At 43.4% G+C, this 21693-nt stretch overlaps 1 protein-coding gene across 2 annotated transcripts in view; it reads right to left on the reverse strand.

The window, feature by feature from the left end:
- Nucleotides 1-285: 285 nt before the first annotated feature.
- afap1 (actin filament associated protein 1) overlaps nucleotides 286-21693 on the reverse strand; it is a 50184-nt gene continuing 28776 nt past the window's right edge. For both annotated transcript variants that reach the window (XM_080457996.1, XM_080457995.1), the window contains exons 9-13: nucleotides 12880-13009; nucleotides 8588-8752; nucleotides 7616-7806; nucleotides 4848-5015; nucleotides 286-4062 (exon numbers count right to left, since the gene is read on the reverse strand). In XM_080457996.1, the coding sequence (XP_080314122.1) occupies nucleotides 4036-4062; nucleotides 4848-5015; nucleotides 7616-7806; nucleotides 8588-8752; nucleotides 12880-13009 (681 nt within the window). In that variant the 3' untranslated portion in view covers nucleotides 286-4035. The remainder of the gene's footprint in view (nucleotides 4063-4847; nucleotides 5016-7615; nucleotides 7807-8587; nucleotides 8753-12879; nucleotides 13010-21693) is intronic.

The raw sequence follows: 21693 nt of genomic DNA on the forward strand, positions 1-21693 counted from the left end.
GTTTTTGTCGCCGAGGTGGAGACTGTCCGAGTGGATGAACACAACAGAAGTAGAACACATCTCTACAGTATAAGGTGCAGAACAGACATTGCATTGGTCCCTAGTCCCTCTGCCCCCCCCACCCCCCACACTCCCCACCCCTCCCTCTATGTCTGTCACCTCCAGCAAAGCTTATGTACAAGGAGTTCACATTAATAGACATACGCCCAAGTACACCGCATATCGTCGCTGTCAGGCGGAAAACCTCTATACCTCCATATTCTAACTTTTTGCCCCCACCCCCCGTAAACAGCCCATCTTTTTCAGAAATTAATGCCCTATTTCAGTGGTTCAAAAACTTTTAAATTAAAGGACCCCCAATCCCCCATAGCTCTGAGAGTATATAAATGGTACCAAATGGACCTGCAAGGATCCATTTGGTTCCATGTGTTACACTCTCAGAGTTACAGACCTGTAAAGCAGTGGTTCTCAAACCTTTTCATGTCAAGGACCCCCAAATAGACACTTATTAGCCCGCGGAACCCCATTTCAAAAGATGTGCCAGGGACCCCCATAAGAGAAGATTTTTTACGGCTATAGCAGTGATTCTCAACCATTTTAATTTCAAGGACCCCCAGTTTGACATGCATTAGGGCTACAGACCCCCATTTAATGGCATTTCTATCACTTGGACCACAATTTATATTGTAACATCTATGTCAATTTAACTCTGAGAGTGTACCAATGCGGGTCCATTTGGTTCCATTTGTACACTCTCAGAGTTACAGACCCATAAGGGTCCATTTGGTGCCTAATCTACCATTTAGCTGGGGACCCCCTGGAACTCCCTCAAGGACCCCTGGGGGTCCCCGGACCCCACTTTGAGAACCAATGCTGTAAAGGGTCCATTTGGAACCCCCTAAAGGAACTGAGGGTCTCTGGACCCCACTTTGAGAACCACTATATTTTTTACTATATAAGTTGCACAACAGAGTGGAAATAGCTGATCTACAAGCTCAGAATGCATCACATCCCGAAGTGTTGTTGTGAGCTTGTGGATCTGTTATTCTCACTATTTTTGTAACCATACAAAAGTACATTATACTGTAATGACATGCCCAAAATAGGGACAACAGGTTGAAAGTGGTTAAGTCTGTCTGAGGGTTTTATAAACACTTAAGAGCATGTGACTAAAATAATCATTACATCCAGTGGTGTAAAGTCACTAAGCACATTTACTCAAGTACTGTAATATCAGAGTAGTACTTCTTCCACCACTGATTACATCTTAGTTTTTTTTAATCTTTTTATCTATCTACAAAAGAGACAGCTTTTGGACATACAAGGTCCCCCCCCCCCAACAGCGCCGATATGCCGTACGCCCAGATAGAACCTGTGTGGAGCCCAGAGTGACGTCACAATGAAGCAGACGATATAAAGCTTCATGCTAAAAACATGCACACTAACAGGCCTGCAGGAGGCGCCACCTGACAGCAAATATTTACACAGTGGACGAAACAAAACCCCACTTTTGGCCCCTGGTACACTTGAGCCTGCTGTATATAGGCTCTGTTCAGACTGGCAGCCCAAATAGGATGTTTTAGCCTATCAAGATGGGAATCGGATTGTTTTTTAGCAAGTCTGAACAGCAAAAAAAAGAAAAGAAGAAAAAAACATGGAAACTGATTTTTGCTGATCAGGTCTGAACCACATCCCTAGGTGGTTTGAAATGGGATTCACATCTGATTTCTAAAGATGTGTCTCAGTCCGGACAATTCGGACACCGAAGCGTAGTTTATATTTTGTAGTACGATGTTGTCGCTCCCCAAAAATAGCCCATCTGCAAGTAGATGGGCTATTTTCCGCGTCGGAATACATAAACCCAATCTGATCATTCATTCATTGATGAGTGCATTTGATGATCCTTTTAGCATAGCGTGCTGTACTTGCTGTACTGTTTTTATCGTGTTCAATCAAATCAATCAATCGAACAATCAATTTCAAATGACAGTGTGGACAGTCAGTCCGAGCATCTCTTAACAAATCCGATGTGCGTGCAGTCTGAACAAAGCCTTACACATAGTGATAGGACCGCGTCTCTCGACGAAAACAGCAGATGCTCAAAGCGTGATGCGACGCGTCGAGCAAACCGGTCTAAATTAGTCCTTAGATTCAGAGAATGTGCACTCAGTAAATGAGCTGACTAACAGTAGTGCATCCTAACGCTACTTTTATCATGAACCTAGACAAAGCACCTCGGTATACTTAGTTAATATGGCAAATATTGGCAGTGGAGATACTGTATGGTAAAGTTATTACCACAACAAAAAGCACCATTATACAGGACACACACTCTGTGTGTGTGCGTGTGTGTGTGTGTGTGTGTGTGTGTGTGTGTGTGTGTGTGTGTGTGTGTGTGTGTGTGTGTGTGTGTGTGTGGAAGAAGGTTGAACATGTAGGCAGGGTTCGATTGGTAAAGAAAAACATGGGGGGGGGGGGGGTAATGCGGTCATTTTCTTAACCATTTCTTAACTATTTTCAAAACAAAATTTAAGATTTAGAAAATGTGCCCAAAATAGCGATACGGTTGAGGTGGTTAACATACATGTTTTCATTAAATTGGTGAATTGTGACATTGTATCAGCCGGTCTACGTTTCCCAAAAGGAAATGCATGTATTAAATTTATTCTGACCAGAAATCATGGCTACAACATGTCCCCATCGGCCATAAAAATTAATGACTAGAGAGAGGGGATATCAAAAGCATACCCCCCCCCCCCAGCAAATCCAACCCTGCATGTAAGTCACAGTGTATGATTTAGTTGAACACAGAAAAAGTAGAGTGTACAGCAAGTGTTTCTATGTCTGTATGTCAGTGTATTGATGTCAGTTTATTGATGACGGTTTTAAGCATGTGCCTCAGAGACATTTGGATACCGGGTGAATGAAAACATCGAACCATCTAGTAGCTGGATCCCGATCTGAAGTTTCCCTCAGCATAGCTGGCGCTCTACAGCTCGCAGTTTTATCTGGTAAAGCGAATGATTTTAGAGATCTCAACCTATTCTAAAACTTTAAATGGTGGGTCGGGGGGCGTAAAATGTAAGCACCCTGTGGGCCCACTGTTGGTAAGCAGAACCGGTGCTGTGGGAGGAACCGGAGGGCAGGTTAACCCCACGAAAAGGGGATTCCATGGGAGATGGTATGCGCTAAGGAGTTTGTAACAACTTCGCCTGCCAAAACAACAGCCCTGAAATTGGATGGCGCTGGCGAGTGTCAGGCCGATACCCGGCCGTCGTTGGCAACGGGCATACCATATGGGACATACTATGGGAAATAAACAGGCGTTCATGGGAGGGTTTCTTTTTTCCAGAGCACCAAAAAACTTTAAATATATCCACATAAATAACAAAAAGAAAAGAGAAAGAAAAGGGAAGCTAAGTATTTTCTTTAAACATTTACAAATAAATACTTGGTTTTGAACATTGACCTTTTTTGAAAACCAATGCGTGAATCTGTCTGAAAAGAAGGGGATTTAAGTGAGAGAGAGAGAGAAAAAACAAAAACAAGAACACCCCCCCCCAAAAAAAACAACAAAAAAAACAACTGATGTTGATACACTGTTTGCTTGAAAGGAAAGAACAGCGGACAGCACAAGTTGGACAACATTAGTACACCAAGCATGCGCGATAGGATTATAACATAGTAGGCTAAACCTCTGGTTCTCGACGTCCGTCCCGGGGACCAACCTGGGGGCCGAATGGTCTGTAACTCAGAGAATGTACAAATGGAACCAAATGGACCCCTGGTTGTCCCCGAACCCGCCATTGAGAACCACTGGGCTAAACAAAATGGCCTCCGCTCCTGCGTGTGGGGGGATACAGTCGCTATTTAAACCAGTGACGCTTGTTGGTCCATCGGTAACAATGTGAACGCTATGCTTGTGTCCTCTCCCGCATCCTCTGTCATCATAGAAATAGGTCTTAAATAAATATATACACACACTTTTTCAAAACAGAGTAAAAATGTAAGACGTGACGTGACCACTGGTGCGCTTTATGTTCCGGTCTTCATCTCCCATTCCTGCAAGACAAAGCAGAAGAGATGGACCGGTCAATTGAATACATTCCACATGCTGTGTCCTGTCTACCTTATTGCACAGATGCGTATGTAGTCGATACGTGTGCGTTGGGAGGTAATAGCAAAAAATAAATGCTAATAATGCTGAAGGCAAATTAAGGGGGTATAAAACCCTAGCCCCATTTTTTGTTTGTTTTCAAGTTAAAAACTACAGTAAAAACACTGCACACTAAATAATGCTGACCTTATAGTACATATCAACTAATACTTAATGGGTGTGTGTTAGACTTAATACTGTTGAGTACTGTCAATGCTTGCACACTGACACCTCTAAATATAACACACCCGTTATTAATTTAATTAGCTGCAGCTACGTTGCTTATATCACAGAGTACTATGAGGTTTACCATTTACCATTTAAACAGAAAATAAATTACAAAATCGCCCTTGTGTCTGAGGTTTGCCTTTCCTGAAGATAGTATTTTTCCTGAAAGTATGTTTCCTATACCACCGGTTCTCAAAGTGGGGTCCGGGGAACCGACAGGGGTCCCCAGCTAAATTATGGAACCAAATGGACCCTTAACAGGTCTGTAACTTTAAAAGTGTACACATGGAATCATATGGACCCTCATGGGTCCATATGTACACACTCAGAGTTACAGGGGTCTGTGAAATTACACATTTTGAGAACCACTGTACTATACAAATGAAACTTCACTACGCTGCTCAACTTTTCATTGTTTGGTAAATTATGAGTGTGTGCTCGGGGGGGGGGGGGTCCGTCCTACCTTGGCCTTCCTAAGGACGTGGCCCCTGACGGGCGAGGGCTTCTGGCCGGCCTGCGTTCTGCGCAGCAGGGAGGCACTGTTGACGGGCAAGGAGCACTGCTCCGTGTCACTGGTGTCGCAGCTGGAGAACGGAGACGATTCCACGGTCCGCCGCATCAGCACCGGAGACTACAATACAACAAAATGTAGCATAGTGTAAGTCAGTGGTTCTCAACCAGTGGTCCGGGGCCCACCAGTGGTCCTGGGGGGGGGTACCAGGGGGTCCCCAGCAAAATGTGTTAATATACAGTGTCACAATCATTTTAACCACTTTGGCTATTAAAAAAAAAGCTGATAAACAAGCTTTTTCATAGTGCCACGCTATGAGCTTGTAGATCTGCTATTTTTGAAAAATCCCTGGCACAAAACATTTTTGAGATGGGGGGTCTGTGGACAAATATATATCATTTTGACATGAAAAGGGTTGAAAACCACTGGTGTAAGTCTTCTGGTTGAAATCTTTTGGTTGAAACAAATGGTTTTTGGGTAAAAAGTTAAAGCTCTATTCTGATAGCAATTTGTTTTTGTTTATTTTGCTTTTTATCCCAATTAATTCCTCCCCACACACATTTTGTGTGTCGTCACTGCTGTTGTTTCCTACTGACTCACCTGCCAGTGAGGAGCCCCCACCGGGAGGACATAGAACCTCCCTTCGTTCTACTCCTCCCGCACTCCCAACACTTCCTGCTGACAGGTGCCGCCCCCAGCCCGTATAGGATTACATGCAGTGACAAATATCACCCTCCCCGTCCGGCTTCTGAACGCGGGCCAAGACAAAGCCATATGCACCACGGTGAATTCGAACCCACAACCTCCATGGTGGTGGGAAGGCACTTTACCACCGCACCACCTGAACTCCCTAGTAATCATTGCTATAGAGTGTTTGTTGGATAACAGCACAGTCTATCCAGCTCTTTAACCCTTCCATTGTGTTAAGGTAATTTTTTACCCGTTTTCAAGTTTAAATAGGTAAAAAGTACCCTTTACATTTCTTTATTGGAACAAGGCTATGCTAAAAAAAAGCTATTTTAACACAACATTTATTATCACCATTTTAGTTAGACCCGACAGAGAAGTGTGGCTCACTTCCGCCCAAATTGTCAATATTCAATGTTTACATGTTTGAGAGAGAGAGAAACTTGACCTCAATTTGCAGAGTAAATTAAAGTTTGGGTTTATGACAAATTTGACCCGCTAACACCAAACATGTCAGCAGGTTCCTAACACAATGCAAGGGTAAACATAATAAACATACAATATATCTTCAGGTGGGTTAATTACAGCCATAGAGTACCCAGCTTCAATTTTATAGTTTTCCAGTTCCTTGTTTATCCTGTATGAATTCTCCCTGAGAAATGAAATTGGTATCCTGTGAGAGACAGGGAGACCCCTTGTTACCATCTATAGCAATGATTACTATCTGAATATACACGCATTTTAACAAAAGAATATCACTAGCTGCACCGTGAGCAGCCACTCTTATCCAGAGCGCCTCACAAAGTGTAAGATCAGATTTAATGATATAAACCATAGTCAACAAAGCGACAGGGAAAACGGCCATGTAAATACAGTGCAAATAACTCAGTTTAGTGCTTCAAAGGAACTAAGATACCAGATAAACATCAAACCTAGCATCCGTCAAAACACGTGAACGCCTGTTTTATCAATACAAGGATATAAACAAAAGCTTGAAATCAGAGTTTCTGTTTGTTTTATAAACTAAGTGGACCCAACTAGTTTCCCTGTTCCACTTAAAAGCTGGGTTCATATCAGGACTGCTTGTCGGCTCTGGAAAACCTGGTTGCTTCCGCAAGGCAAGGTCTTGATTGCCAACAGATGGGTGTATTTGTAATAATGTAACAACAATAACAAGGACATTGTGATCATTTTGTGTTGGAGGCAAACCTCTATCAGTAAGACCGCCAGGGAATGAATATGAAATGTATACGCAGAAGTTTTTTTAATGATTATTTTGACTGTTTTACACAAACAAATATATATTATTGAGTTCTGACGTAAAACTACTGACTTCTGGTCTCTACAGAGTGGAGGTACTGTACACTGGGCATAACTTCAGTGTGTCCTAGTGCTGGGCAATATGACTTCAAATCAATATCACGATTATTTAAAACATTTATCTCGATTACGAAAAAAATTAAACAGGAATCGAACCCAGGACCTTCTAGCTGTGAGGCGATTGCGCCACTGTGCGCCCCGGTTATTGCTTCTAAATGTCGGTTTCGATATTTTCGGTTAATAGGCTCTATGCAGAGCAGGCATATTATCACTTCCTTCACAGGTGTTACCAATGATACTAATGAAGGCTCTGTTCCATTTAGTGTAGCACAGTGGTTTCCATGACCCCCATAACTCTGAGAGTGTACAAATGTGTACACTCTCAGAGTTACACACCTGTAAGGGGCCATTTAGAAGCCCATGAGGGTCCCTGGACCCCAACTGTAGACCCACTGGTGTAACAGAGTGTTTCCAGTGGGCCAACATGCACAATATCAGCACCCTGACTCTGTTTGACCAGAATGGAACAGAGCCTTCATTACTATCATTGGTAACACCTGTGAATGTCTTCATAATATGGCTGCTGTGAATAGAGCCTATTGCCTAGCCCTAGTGTTTATTGTTTATTATAATGTATTTATGGATCCCCATTAGCTACTACATTAGCACCGCTAACGCAGTGTGCCCTAGTGTGGTGCTCTGTGCAAACCCACCTGGGGTCCCGAGCTGCTGGCCTTGGGTTCGATGGTGAGGCCCAGGGTCACGCCTCCGCTCAGGGCTTTCTTCAGGCTCTCCTTCACCTCCGTCAGCTCCAGCTCCAGGGTCACCCTCTCCTCCTCCTTCTGCTTGCACTCGTCCTCCACCTTCTTCAGCCGCTCCGTCAGCGAGGCCTGAGAGCGCTTGCCTGATGGGGGAGGGGGAGAGCATGGATTAAAGCAAAAATCCTAATCTCCCATTTGTGAAACAAAGTGAAAGGAGAAAGAACCTGTGTTCCAATGGATCCAATGTAGTTATTATTTCGTCACAAGCTCTTATTAACGCTTTGTATTGGTTCAATAGTTATAAAACCCACAGACACGCTTTACCAGTTTCAACGCAGCCTCCCTATTTTGAGCATGCATTTTAGTCTAAAATATAGCATTTCTTTGTCCAATTTCTGCAAAAATAGCTAATCAACACGCTGACTACTTATGACACACATACGAGCTTGTAGATCTGCTAATTTAGCTGGTTTTATGCGACACCGTCATATGATATCGTTGTAGCTAATCAACACGCTGACTACTTGTGACACACATACGAGCTTGTAGATCTGCTATTTTTGCTGGTTTTGTGCAACACCGTCATATGAAAACGGTTACTTTTCAGGATTCAAATTCAAAAGTAGCCAAAATAGCAGAAAGCTCAAAATCGTTACTCGTTTTGAGTTTACAGATCTGCTATTTTTGCTACTTTTGTGTGACACTGCATGAAGTAGGGCATTAACAGTTAACCTATTACAACCAGGAAAGCATCTGTCATTTTAGATTTTAGCATTGGCCATTAAAAAATAGCAGATAGCATCTGCTATTTTTGGAACATTTTTTGAAAGAGCTTGAAAGTGTGAGAACTACTGATTTAGAAGGCATTTTGTCTGGTCTTAATGGGTTAAAACATGGAGATAAGATGTTTCCGCTCCTCCTCACCAGCAGCAGCCTCCACGGCAGAGCGCAGGTCCCTCCTGTCCTTCTTCAGCACGGTCAGTCTGTTCCGGATCTCCTGCTTCCTCCTCATCAGCTCCTCGTCCTTGGTCTGTAGGCGCTTGGCGTCCGCCTCCACGCGGTTCTTGCCGTACTTGTACTGCTCTGCATCTAGAGGGGGTGGGGGGGGGGAGAGAGAGAGAGAGAGAGAGAGAGGAGAGAGAGAGTCTATGAGTCTTGTCTACAGTTACCTGTATGTCAGGTCAATATTACACCAACGTGGGCCAGGGCATTGTTTTGACTGGATGGTGGTAAATACATGTTAATAGAGGAACTATCCTGTTGTTTTCTTGGTTGTTAGTGTAACCACCTGGGATTTTTAACCTATGTCAACCCTTTTGACCGCCTCCCACTGATTCCGGACGAGCCCCCAATGTATACCACCTGGATTTGAACCCAGGTGTCCCTAACCTAAACATCATAGACCGTATACTGTATGAATAGACAGACAGACAGACAGACAGACAGACAGACAGACAGACAGACAGACAGACAGACAGACAGACAGACAGGAGAGGAATAGAGGGGGGGGGGGGAATAAGTTGCAAAAATAGCAGCTCAACAAGCTCACAATGTGTGGCATTATGAGCTTGGAGGTCGGGTATTTTTTGATATGTTTTAACCAATTTAAACCAGGAAAGCATCTGTGTCATGTAGGATTTTTGCATTGGCAATTCAAAAATTGCAGATATACAAGCTCACAGCACGGCACTTCGCTGCTGCTATTTTTGAACATTTTTGAAAAATCTTGAAAGTGTGAGAACTACTGATTTAGAAGGCATATAGAATCGGCCTAAGGCCTCAGGTCCGACAGACACTCGGATAATCGGATTAAAGTGATTAAGGCTCTTTTGGTTTGTGTTTTCAGAACTCATGGTCACCCTAAGAAAAGAGCAGAGGAGCAGAGAAAAGAGAGGAGGGGAGGTGGGAGAGAGGGAGGGTGAAGTAGAGTAGTAAAACAAAAACAAAAAAGGCAGGCGGTTCGTCGTTGACGGAGGCCAAAGAGAAGACATGAACTATCCACAAACCCAGTGAACTCCTCTTCACCACAGCACCAAACCCTCATTAATCACACACAAACACACACACACACACACACACACACACACACACACACACACACACACACACACACACACACACACACACACACACACACACACACACACACACACACACACACACACACACACACACACACACACACACGAGAGCAAACAGCAAACATGTGTGTGTGAGTGGGCACATGGCATGTCCCACAAATACTGTATCTAGTCTGCCCACATTTCTCCAATCACTAGTTTTGAGTGGGCGCGCGTGTGCGCACCCGTCTGTCTGTGTGTGTGTGTGTGTGTGTGTGTGTGTGTGTGTGTGTGTGTGTGTGTGTGTGTGTGTGTGTGTGTGTGTGTGTATGTGTGTGGGGGTGTGTTTGTGTGTGTGTGTGTGTGTGTGTGTGTGTGTGTGTGTGTGTGTGTATGGCGCCTGCGTCCCTCCCCCTGTATCCAACCGCCATGGAGTGACACTCTCAACCTCAAACACAATTATTTGGGCTGACGGTGGAAATATGCGAGTGCTTTTAAATCCGACTTGACAGACGTTTGGAATTCCCACTTCGGCGAGGCGGCCGCGTTCCGGGAGAGAGAGAGAGAGAGAGAGAGAGAGAGAGAGAGAGAGAGAGAGAGAGAGAGAGAGAGAGAGAGAGAGAGAGAGAGAGAGAGAGAGAGAGAGAGAGAGATGGAGGAGGGGGTGAGGTCGGCGTAGACGAGGAGGCGTGAGAGAGAGCGGTCGAATCCGTCCTCGTTCACACGTATCCGTCTAAACATACACTTGTCAACCGCAGCGATTTACGGCCTCGACACTTTCCCTTTTCCCCCCCGGCCACGTACCGCCACCGAACATCCACAAGCATTTTCTTCTGACGGCATAAGCCACCGGGTTCTCAACGCCGGGTTCGGGGGACCACCAGGGACTCCAAATGGACCCTAAACAGGTCTGTAACTCTGAGAGTGTACGAATGGATTGGTTAGGGGACACCTGGGGTTCGAATCTAGGCGGTCACATTGGGGGCTCGTCCGGAATCAGTGCCACATGGATCATGACGGGTCCATTTGGTTCCATTCGTACACTCTCAGAGTTAAACTGACACTGCACAGGACTCTCGGAGTTACCGACCCGTAAGGGTCTATTTGGACCTTTGGTGGTCCTTGGACCAGATGTTGAGAAACGGTGATATAAGCTGAGTTGTATTTTTTTTTTGCTCTGGTCTGCTGCCGCGCGGCGCGGCGACACCACGCTGGCTTGCAGGGCAGGATTTTCGGAGACGCCGAATTAAGCCTCTCTCGCAATTTATTTACTCCTGCTTTGCACAAACCGACGGCAATTTAGAAATTCCTGCATTTTCCAGATTTCTGTGGGGGATGAGGGTTCAGTAATTTTTCTTCTTGCTGCTAGAAAGCAATCAGTGGTGGTGGTGAGGTTTGGGGCAGGGGAGCCACCGAGCCAGACTCACTGTCTGTCCAGCTTCAGCACAACTACACACAGTCAAAACCCTCAGTGTTCATTTAACTCCAAATGCACCCCTTTAAATCATTGTTTCTCAACCTGTGGGTCAGGACCCCCAGGGGGGTCCCCACATGATTTTATTTATTGTTTTTTTTGGGGGGGGGGGCCAATTCAATTCAATTAAATTTTATTAAAGTGTCAAATCACAACAAGTTGTCTCAAGACACTTTACATGTAGAGAAGAGACCCGACAATCCCACCCTGAGCAAGCAATTTTGCGACAGTGGCAACGAAAAACTCCCTCTTAACTCTTTGACTGCGGACGACGCGATAACGCGTCAAGTGCTACTTTGTCCAGTTGGTCGTCGACGCGTTCGACGCGCTGGACGCGCGTTCATTGTTTAATCTCTGATTGCGCTATGCTGCTTAATATTCAATGTTATTCTCGAGTTCCACTTACTTCACGGACATCTGCATCCGGTTTCATGACCTGGATTCCGTTTCCGGTTTTTGATTCTTTTCCCCAGTCATTTTCGTCCAAAATAGGTAAATAAACGGTCTTTCACACGGTATAACGGACAAACGGACAGTTTCTCTTCTATAATCTATGGTCTGGGTGACGATCAGTCATCGCCGTCGTGTATCACATCGTAATTTTGGCGATCAAAACAATCTGGGACGACGTCACTTCCGTTTTCATGTTTTTCCCTGTCTAATCTATCAAGAAGGGTGAGAGAGACCCAACGACCTGATCAAGCAGTCATGTGCTGCTCTCTAGTGGCGGATTTGTGCTGGGTCTTTACATTATGTCCCCTTAAATTATTTTCATGAGAAAAATTCAAAATATAAAAATAAAAAAACACGAAAATTGCTGGCACTGGGGGAGTACTTTATGAAAATACTCTGGCAGTCAAAGAGTTAACTGTAAGAAACGTCAGGCAGACCCTAGGCTCTAGGGTGGCGGCCTTCTGCCTCGACAGTGTCGGGGGAAAGAAGAGAGAGAGAGGGAGAGACAGAGGAGAGACAGAAAGAGATACAGTACAAGTATCCTACTATATAATTGGAGTAACCTCTGTCTTGGTGTCCGTCTTGGGTCGACCGACCGGCCGACCGGGTATGGGCTAGTAACAATAACAATAGTAGCACATATAATAGTGTAAGATAGTATATGATAATATAATAGTCGTCAGGGTTGCCAGGTCTGTTCAGATGACAGTGAAGTGACAGTTTAAGGACTTTTAAGACCTTTTTAATACTTCAATAAAGAAAGAAGGAAAGAATTAAGTAATCAACAAACTATACTATAAAAACTTGTCAACCAGTGGCCAAATTGTCAAATAATATGAAAGAGGCAACAATTGTGAAAATATCCTATTTACAAGCTCACAACGCCTCGCGTTGCAAGGCGTTGTGAGCTTGTAGATCGGCTATTTTCACAATATTTATCTGTGGAACCGAGTCAAAGAAAATGTGATGCCTCAACTCCAACAACTCCAATTGCTCGTCAGGTTGGGGGGTCCCCAGTTCAAATATGACTATTTTGGAGGGGGGGGGGGGGGGTTGCAGCCATGAAAAGGTTGAGAACCATTGCGTTAAATGAACACTGTGCATTTTATGTGCATACTGTATGTTGCAGACAGACAGGCAGAAGCAAACTAGACTCATGTCTGTTTGAAACAATTTGTACACTCTTTGGAGTTCAGTCATGTACATATATATACCGTACACACACTTACTGGAGTCCTTGCGTTTGACGGTTGCCGCTCCGTTGGTTCCGTTAACACCGTTCTTCTTGGTCTGGTTCTTCTGCTCCGCCTTCTGCTTAGACGCCGTCCCATTGGCTACTGGGCCCTTCTTTCCCTTGAGCTGATTGGTGGAGAAAGAGAAAAAAACAACAACAAAAATATATTACTCGACAGCACTCGAAAGATCTCAATAAAAGTTAAGGAGTCAGTGAACTGGCATCACGTTACAGGGCTAAGTGTTAAGTATTCACCATGGATTCCATTTCACTACCGCGCTAAAAGTCCCATAATACATGTGTAATAAAATGCTCTAATAACATAAAATAGCTGTTTTCGCTGTGCAGCATGCTTCCATAGAAGACATGCTGGCTTATTATGGAATTCAAATGGTTAGGTTTGCCTGGTATTCTTGTGTAAACATGTTTTAAAAGATTTATACAAAAATGTATCAACCCTGCAATGTACAATCAAGTATATCTCTGCTGTCCGGCAGGAACCAGCTAACTCCAAAATGTTCATTTTTCAGGAAAAAAAAGAATTGATAAGAACAGCTGAATGGACCTCCAAGCTCACAATGAGGTTGGAGGTCAAAAGGGGGTGGAGCCTGGAGTCAGCAAAACCAGCTACCTCCAGCCCCCTTTGCTGGAGTTAGCTGGTTTAGCAGAAAGTTTGAAGATCCAATGGAGTTAGCTGCTTTTGTCAGAAGCACTTTTTAATACTTTTCATTGGTTCAATATTTTTTTAATCAACACACAGACGTAATGGGTGTTCAATAGCACTGATGTATAGAAAAAAATCCAAAAACGGAAAAATTGAGTTAGCTGGTTCCTGCCGGACAGCAACGATATGTATGTTGCACTGATGTGGCATGAATGTATAAAAAGTGATATGACCATGATGACAAAAGAAAAACTAAACACGACTGCTGTCTAAACCGCTGCTGTCTATACCCTAATATACACATTGGGTAGACGATCTACAAGCTCACAAGGGGGTCCCTGGCACAAAATATTTTCAGATGGGGGTCCACGGCCAAATTCACGTCTGAGAAAGAACACTGCCATAATACATGTGTAATAAAATACTTAATCCAGGACCAAAGCTCCAGGTATGAGTAAACATGAGCAGAGGACGGCTTACATCTACAGCTGTGTAAACAGTGGTGGAAAGTAACTAAGTACATTTACTCAAGTACTGTACTCTTAAGTACGATTTTGTGTACTTTTACTTTACTGGAGCATTTCCAATTTTCAATACTTTTACTTCTACTCCACTACACCTCAGAGGCAAATATTGTACATTTTACTCCCCACCAATTACTTGAAAACTTTGGTTACTTTGTAGGTTTTGATTATTATAACAAAACATACATTAACCACTTCAGCCCTATTTACTTTGGCTATTTGAAAATAGCCGATCTACAAGCTCACAACGCGATGAGCTTGAAGATCTGCTATTTTCAAAGGATTTGTATACATTTAAAACACTTTTACTTTTGGTACTTTAAGTATATTTTGATGCCAATACTTTTGTACTTTTACTCAATTAAATTTTGAATACTGGACTTTTACTTTTAACTATTTTTCTACATTATAGTATTGATACTTTTACTTAAGTAAACCAATACTTAAAGTACCAAAAGTAAAAGTACAGAAGGTCCCAAGTTTGAAATGGATAAACTGTATACAAATCCTTTGAAAATAGCAGATCTACAAGCCCTCTAACCTAACCCCAAATCTACAAAGTAACTATTAACTAAAGTGTTCAAATAATTATAATGGAGTAAAAGTACAATATTTGCCTTTGAGATGTAATGGAGTAGAAGTAAGATCATTGAAAATTGGAAGTACTCCAGTAAAGTGAAAAATACCTCAAAATTGTACTTAAATACGGTACTTGAGTTCATGTACTTAGTTACTTTTCACCACTGTATATAGGAACCAAATGTACTCGTACTTCTCAAGGCCGGTGCTTGTGGTCCAGGAGACCATGTTCACAGCCCCTTAGCCGCGCCACAGAACTCAACACACATCAAAGAGAGCTGGGGGGGGGGGGGACAGGCCAGCCCTGTGTGGTCGCTTCTCCTACAGGGTAGTACTTAAAGCACCCGCGGCGGAGTGGTGGTACAAAAAAAAAAGAACGAAAGAAAAACCATAAATGTCACACATGCCATTTGATGCTGGTTGCAAGGGAAGGGAGTCGTGGATGACATCAGAGGGCTGGAATTTTGCGAGTGGTGATTACCCACTTAAAACCCTATGTTCTTTACATTGCATCGCGGTGGGGAAAGCTTGCATGTCCAAAGATGAGCGCGGATGTGCGTAGATCAGCGGTTCCCAAACGTTTTAGCTCAAGACCCAAAACACAAATGTGACGTTTGCCTGGGAAAATAGCAGATCTACTAGCAGATTAAAAAAAATAGCAGATCTACAAGCTCATAACGCGTCGCTTCGCACCGCGTTGTCAGCTTGTAGGTCTGCTATTTTCACTACTTCTTAAACTTCTTTAAAATGTATTTAGAAATTATTTGTTAATTTTGTCATTATATTTATTAAATACCTGGCAGGTATTAATTAATTCTAGCTTCTGCCAGGGTTTTTTACCTTATATTGACGATCTTCGCGAAGCCACGGGAGCCGTGACGTGCGCGTGCTCGTGAACAAAGCATGTCTGGGGGATGGGGGAGGGTCTGATCTCTTCACCAGAGAAAAAAAAACGCGATCGGCTATTTTGGCCCGGGCGTGTAACAGCCGTTTTCACCAAAAAAAGAGAAAGGAGTGTTGTTGTTTTTTTTTTTAAGACGGAGATCTCAGTCAATGGCAGGGAATGTGTAGCCTGGGATTTTTTTTTCTCACTTCGTTTCTCAGTCTGGAAAGGCTCCTATTTGACTCGTTTTGCAGAACTACACTGGAACTACATATGTTACAGTACGTAGGCAACGTCGTTGCTGATTGGATGGTGTTTTTGTCCCGCCCCGTTTTCACCGCAGACCAATCAGAAGCCACGGCTCGTTTTCAGCCGTATGGCATGCCCCGCCTCCCTTGGAGATAGGAGGCTTTCCAGACTGAGAAACGAAGTGAGAAAAAAATATATACATATATATTTTTTAAAGTAGGAAACGAAAGGAGATATACTCGCAAGTTAACCATACAAATTGGTCCGCGACACAAGGATGGGTTCCGACCCACTGTTTGGGAAACTATGACGTAGATGAGCGAGCGGAAGGTTGAACCGTGACCGTCTGCTTACCAGACGGCCCCCTCTACCTCTCCAAACACATACTATATCCGCACATTACAGCTAAAACCTGTTCAAGGCCAGCAATTCCCGATCCCGGATTCCCACGGTTAAGAGGTCAGATGGGTGGACCGCAAAACTCTTTCGAGATTTTCCGAGTGGGCCCCTGATCCTCAAGAAAAGATTGGGAACCGCTGTTCTAGGCAGCTTGGCCATTAACCCATTAAGACCGGGAACGTATCTGTGTCATTTTTTTTATTTCTTTGGCTACTTTTTTTAAATCGTGAAAATTTGTGCAAATCTCTCTTCTTTTTTTTAAGCGAACATTTATAACTCAAATCTTTGCTTCTGGGGGATTCTACAAATGTCTTCTAAATCCTAACTGTTTTTTGGAGAAAAAAAACGTTTGCGGACCCCCCCCCCCCCCCTCTCAAAATATTTTGTTCCAGGGACCCCCCAGAAGCAAAGATTTGAGTTAAAAATGTATATATATATTGAAACATTTGCACAAATTTTCAAAAAAATAAATCCCCAAAATAGCAGATCTACAAGCTCGTAGTGTGGCACTCTGTGCCGTGCTATGAGCTTGTATATCTGCTATTGTTTTGAATAGCCAAATAAATCTTAAAATGACACAGATGCCTTCCCGTTCTTAATGGGTTAAAAGAAATCGAGGTGGTCTGAATGTGAACTAAAATGAACCCTCAAAAAGTCATTTATTAGTTACACACTACTCCTCTAATAGGAAACCACAGCCATTTGATATCCTACCAGACCTGGCCGTGGCACATAAGGGATATCCAAGAACCGAAGAGCGAGGCGTTTCGCGGTCAACGTCTCCAAATGGGCGAGAGTCCAGCGAATGGACGCACAAAACTCAACGAGAGCCCCCGGGAAAAAGCACTCAACACTGGTGGTGCACTCGTTCGGACACGGTGCTAATCACATTACTAAGTGCTACAAGCGCACTGGGAACCAGCTGGGGGGTGGGGGGGTAGTCAGCAGTGGTGGAAAGTATAGTACATTAGAGTAAGTACATTTACTCAAGTACCATCCTTAAGTATACATTTGAGGCAGTAAATGCTTTACTTGAGTGTGTCCGTTTTTCAATACTTTGTACTCCTACTCCACTACATCCTCAAGAGGCAAATATTGTACTCCCGCTACAATTATTTGGCAATTTTAGATACAGCAAAGTTGCTTTGTGGATTTTAAATGATTATTACAAAACATACATAAATTAAGCCCTGTTTTGTACGTTGTCTTCGCAAGCTCACAGCGCGTCACATCACAATGTGTTGTGAGCTTGTGTATCGGTTATTTTTTGAAAGATTTTGAAAAAAAAATTAAATAAAAAAAATATATATATAAAAGAACAGTATAAACAAACTACTTTTGTAAAAGTATTTCTACATAGTGATATCGCTACTTTTACATTACTTAAAAATGACTTATTTTGTATCAATTACACACCCAATTTTTTCTCGTTTTTGTCGCATTCCAAAGCCAATAATTTGATGACCGGCGGAGTCTCCGGTACGACACTTGCAGAGTCTTTGCCTTAGGACAGCGACGAAAACTAAAACAATCTCCATGAATTCAAGGCTTCATGGGGTGTGTAATTGATAGAAATGAAGTCATTTTTCGGGTGAACTACTCCTTTAAGCAAAACATAAATAAAACAATCAAAACAATCTTCCACAACTGGTATTCAGGGGGAGCGTGATGTGGGAAGGCGAGGTGACGTGCTCGTGGGTGGGCCAACATCAACACACGTTGTGTTCAATCAAAGCGTGTCCGGGCAAGGAACAATAAATGAATGGAGCAAATGAGGGGCTAGGGTTTCCTCCTCTCCTTTCTTCCACCTGGTCACACTTCCCAGCTGAACTGAGATCAGCCCAACGTGTGAAGGAGGAGGCTGTGTCCATCGCTATACATTGGTTCTCAAAGTGGGGTCCGGGGACCCCCAGGGGTCCATGGAGGGGGTAAATATAGTGAGTTAATATAGTGTCACAATCATTTTAACCTCTTTAACCATTTTTTATAGTTTGGCTATTCAAAAATAGCATATCTACAAGCTCATAACGCGGCACCGAGTGCAGCGCTATGAGCTTGTAGATCTGCTATTTTTTTACAAACTTGTGCAAATCTTTTAATATATATATTTTTTTAAAGCGAACATTTGTAACTCAAATCTTTGCTTCTGGGGGTCCCTGGAACAAAACGTTTTTGAGATGGGGGGGTCCATGGCCAAATACATATCATTTTGGGGGTCCTTGACATGAAAAAGTTTGAGAACCACTGGTCTGAAGAGCTGTGTCAAGCATTCAAATGTTTTTTTAACTACAACCCTGGCGATTCTCAGGGATTAAAGCAAACGCATATCAAGACTGAGGTTTTTTTGTTAGGCCGCCACCAGTCTGTCATTTGTGAAACACGTGTGAAAGGAATCCTCCACTTTAGCGCTGTGTTTCCTAAACAATTAACCCATTACAACTGCAAAAACATCTGTGTGATTTTAGATTTTAGCTATATATATATATATATATATATATATATATATATATATATATATATATATATATATATATATAGCAACATACGTTTGTCAGAAAACTCTTAGGATTTAGAACAGTGGTTCTCAAAAATCTTTTTTACATTTTAGATTTTTTTTGTGGCTTTAACCGTTGCTTTTATGAAAGATCCGAGACCATATGAGGGTTTGATGGAAGATGCTTTTGAACATCAAATTACAATTTAGGCATTTAGAACAAGTATTACATTGCTAGTTTGACCCATTCTAATACTCATTAACTCTCTCAGTGCCAAGCCCCGAGATATCCCGAGTTTTTTCTGAATGCCCTCAGTGCCAGAACGAGAAATCCCGAGTTTTTACTTAATGTTGTTTTATAGACGGCCACGGTCTGATCTTGAATCCGAAGGGAGCAGTAAAACTGTAGCACAAACGGATACGGAAATAATGGATTACTAACATTTGCGTTCCCGTCGACTCCATGTTTGTATTTTTTTTTCTTTCGCCTGTATCTCTGTTCTTTTGTTTGTGTCCATTTTTCCGAGGAGACGCGTGTTTCCAACGGCCTGTAGCGAAGGGGACACTAGCTCCGGATGCAATGTTTTGCTTCCGGAGCAATAGTCAGAGACTCCTGCTCCGGAATCGATCGATAAATATGGATCTAAACTTTAATGACAACTTTAAAACTACTAAAAACACGAAAATCACTCGAAAATCTCTTGGCATTATGAAAATACTCTGGCAGTCAAAGTTCAAAAAATTACTGAAATCAGGTGTGGCGACTGACAACTTTAATCCAAGTATTCGGGGCATGTCATGACAGTGTTGTGAGCTTGTAGATCGGCTATTTTCCGCCAAAGACATTTGGTTGTACACGGAAACACAAGCAAACCTATGGTACAGAGAGCCCTGTGGAGAACCCGGGTCGACTAAGTATAGTAGGGTGTAAGTGGTTTTAAAAGCCTTCAGCGCATGTCTGAAATAATAACAAGCGTGTCCAGACATACTGCAGAAAAACAGTGATAGTGATGAGTGTCGAAACCGCGTTTAGCCGAGGAAGAACATTCACTCTGATCCAAGTCAAGAGTAGCTGCGTGCGTATTATCAATCTAATCTCACAGCCATCTGGCAACTGGCGTGTAATGATTGGTTAGTGTGAGCTCAGAGTCGCCTTTAAAAGGATGGTTCGGTTTCAGGGGGAGAATTTCACCCTTTTTTCCTACTTATCCAGAGTCAGTCAGACGAACACATTTTTCTTTTTAAGTTCTCTCTGCGTGGCACCGAGTATCGACTCTGTGTGAGAATATAAATTTCCCCCTTCAAAAAACGGAACTCCCCCAAAAACCCCAGCATACATTCTGGGGAGAACATTAGGCAAAAAAAAACGAAACGATCTACACGCTCACAACGCTGTGCTTTTGAGCTTGTAGATCGCCTATTTTTGGCAAAGACATTTTGGTGGAGAAAGAAGAAATATAGCAGTCAAAGTACGGAGCCCAACTCAGGGCCAGTTTAGTTTAAGTCTAAAGCAGTGGTTCTTTAAGTGGGGTCCAGGGAGCCTCAGGGTTCCCCTATAGGGCAGTGGTTCTCAACCAGTGGTCCGGGGACCACCAGTGGTGCTTGAGGGGGTTCCAGGTGGTCCCCAGCTAAATGATGGAGAGTTGGTACTTGGTAACCAAATGGACCCGTATAGATCTTGAGAGCGTAAAATGAAACCAAACTCAAGAGTTAAATTATTGTTAAACAGCTGCATTACTTAATTAAATAATTGTTATTTTGATCAACGATTGCCTGTTATCTCTCCTATGGTACCACATCAATACAGCATGGAATTGTGGACAAAATCATATCCAAAGATAAGAAAATATTCTAAGTCTTGGGTCTGAGAGGCTAAATCTCATCAAACGGTGGTCCGTGGCTCAAATGCAGAATAAATAATGGACCTTGATATGAAAAGGGTTGAAAACCACTGCTTTAGGAGGTTCCAAAATGGACCCTTACAAACTCTGGCAACTGGTCAGAGTTACAGCCAGAGTTACGGGGGTCCTTGAAATGTAAAGAAAAGTTCGAGAACCACTGGTCTAGAGGGCTTAAGTCAGGGGTCTTCAACATGGGGTCCGGGACCCCTAGGGGGTCCTCAGAGATACTACAGGGGGTCCGCCAGATCTTTGTACGATGGGGAACATTAGCCGGAAATAGCAGATCTACAAGCTCACAACGCCTCGCTGCGAGGCGTTGTGAGCTTGCAGATCGGCTATTTTCGGAGAGTCGGTGTAGAGGGAAAAAGAGCAGACCAAGTACAGAGCCAACGGTCAGGTTGACTAACTATTGAGTGTTTAAAAGGTTAATGTCTGAAAATACACATTAGCATGAATCTAACTATCTATGAAATCTATGAAAAAGTTGAATCTGCAACACAATTTTATACAATATGTAGAGGGGGGGGGGGGGTCCCCTGCGTCATCTCTCTCTCTCTCAGCTAGGGGGTCCTTGGGCTAAATATAGTTGAAGACCCCTGGCTTAAGTGGTTAAATGAAGCTCAGAGATGTGGAGAAAATGATGATGATGAGTAGTGTTCAAGCAGCAGGGTGATAAAAAAAGTTTCGGTTCAGAAAATGTTAATAGTTAGAGAAGCAGAGCGCTAGTCACCTGAGTGGCACCTTTAGCCTTAGTGTCAGCTGTTAGGAACTTAGAGGAGAGTTTAGACACGGGGGCTTTGTAGTGAGAAGAGGAGGAGGAGGAGGAGGGGGGCGGCTTGGGGGAGAAGCGGGCGGCCAGTTTTTTGGGCGAGGGAGCGTTCTCATAGAGCTCCGTGTTCTCATAGTGAGCCTCCTCCTGGCTCGGCTGGCGCCCCCCTGTGGCCGGACGGGAGTACCGAGGTGCGTCCGGGTCCTCGGGGCGGGATAGAGCGAGGAGCAAGCATGCAAGCAAGCAAGGAGGCAAGGGGAGTGGAGAGGAGAGGAGAGGAGAGGAGAGGAGAGGAGAGGAGAGGAGAGGAGAGGAGAGGAGAGGAGAGGAGAGGAGAGGAGAGGAGG

Source organism: Gymnoscopelus braueri (assembly GCF_963280865.1).
Source record: "Gymnoscopelus braueri genome assembly, contig: SUPER_15_unloc_1, whole genome shotgun sequence".
In the NCBI taxonomy this organism is placed as follows: Eukaryota; Metazoa; Chordata; class Actinopteri; order Myctophiformes; family Myctophidae; genus Gymnoscopelus; species Gymnoscopelus braueri.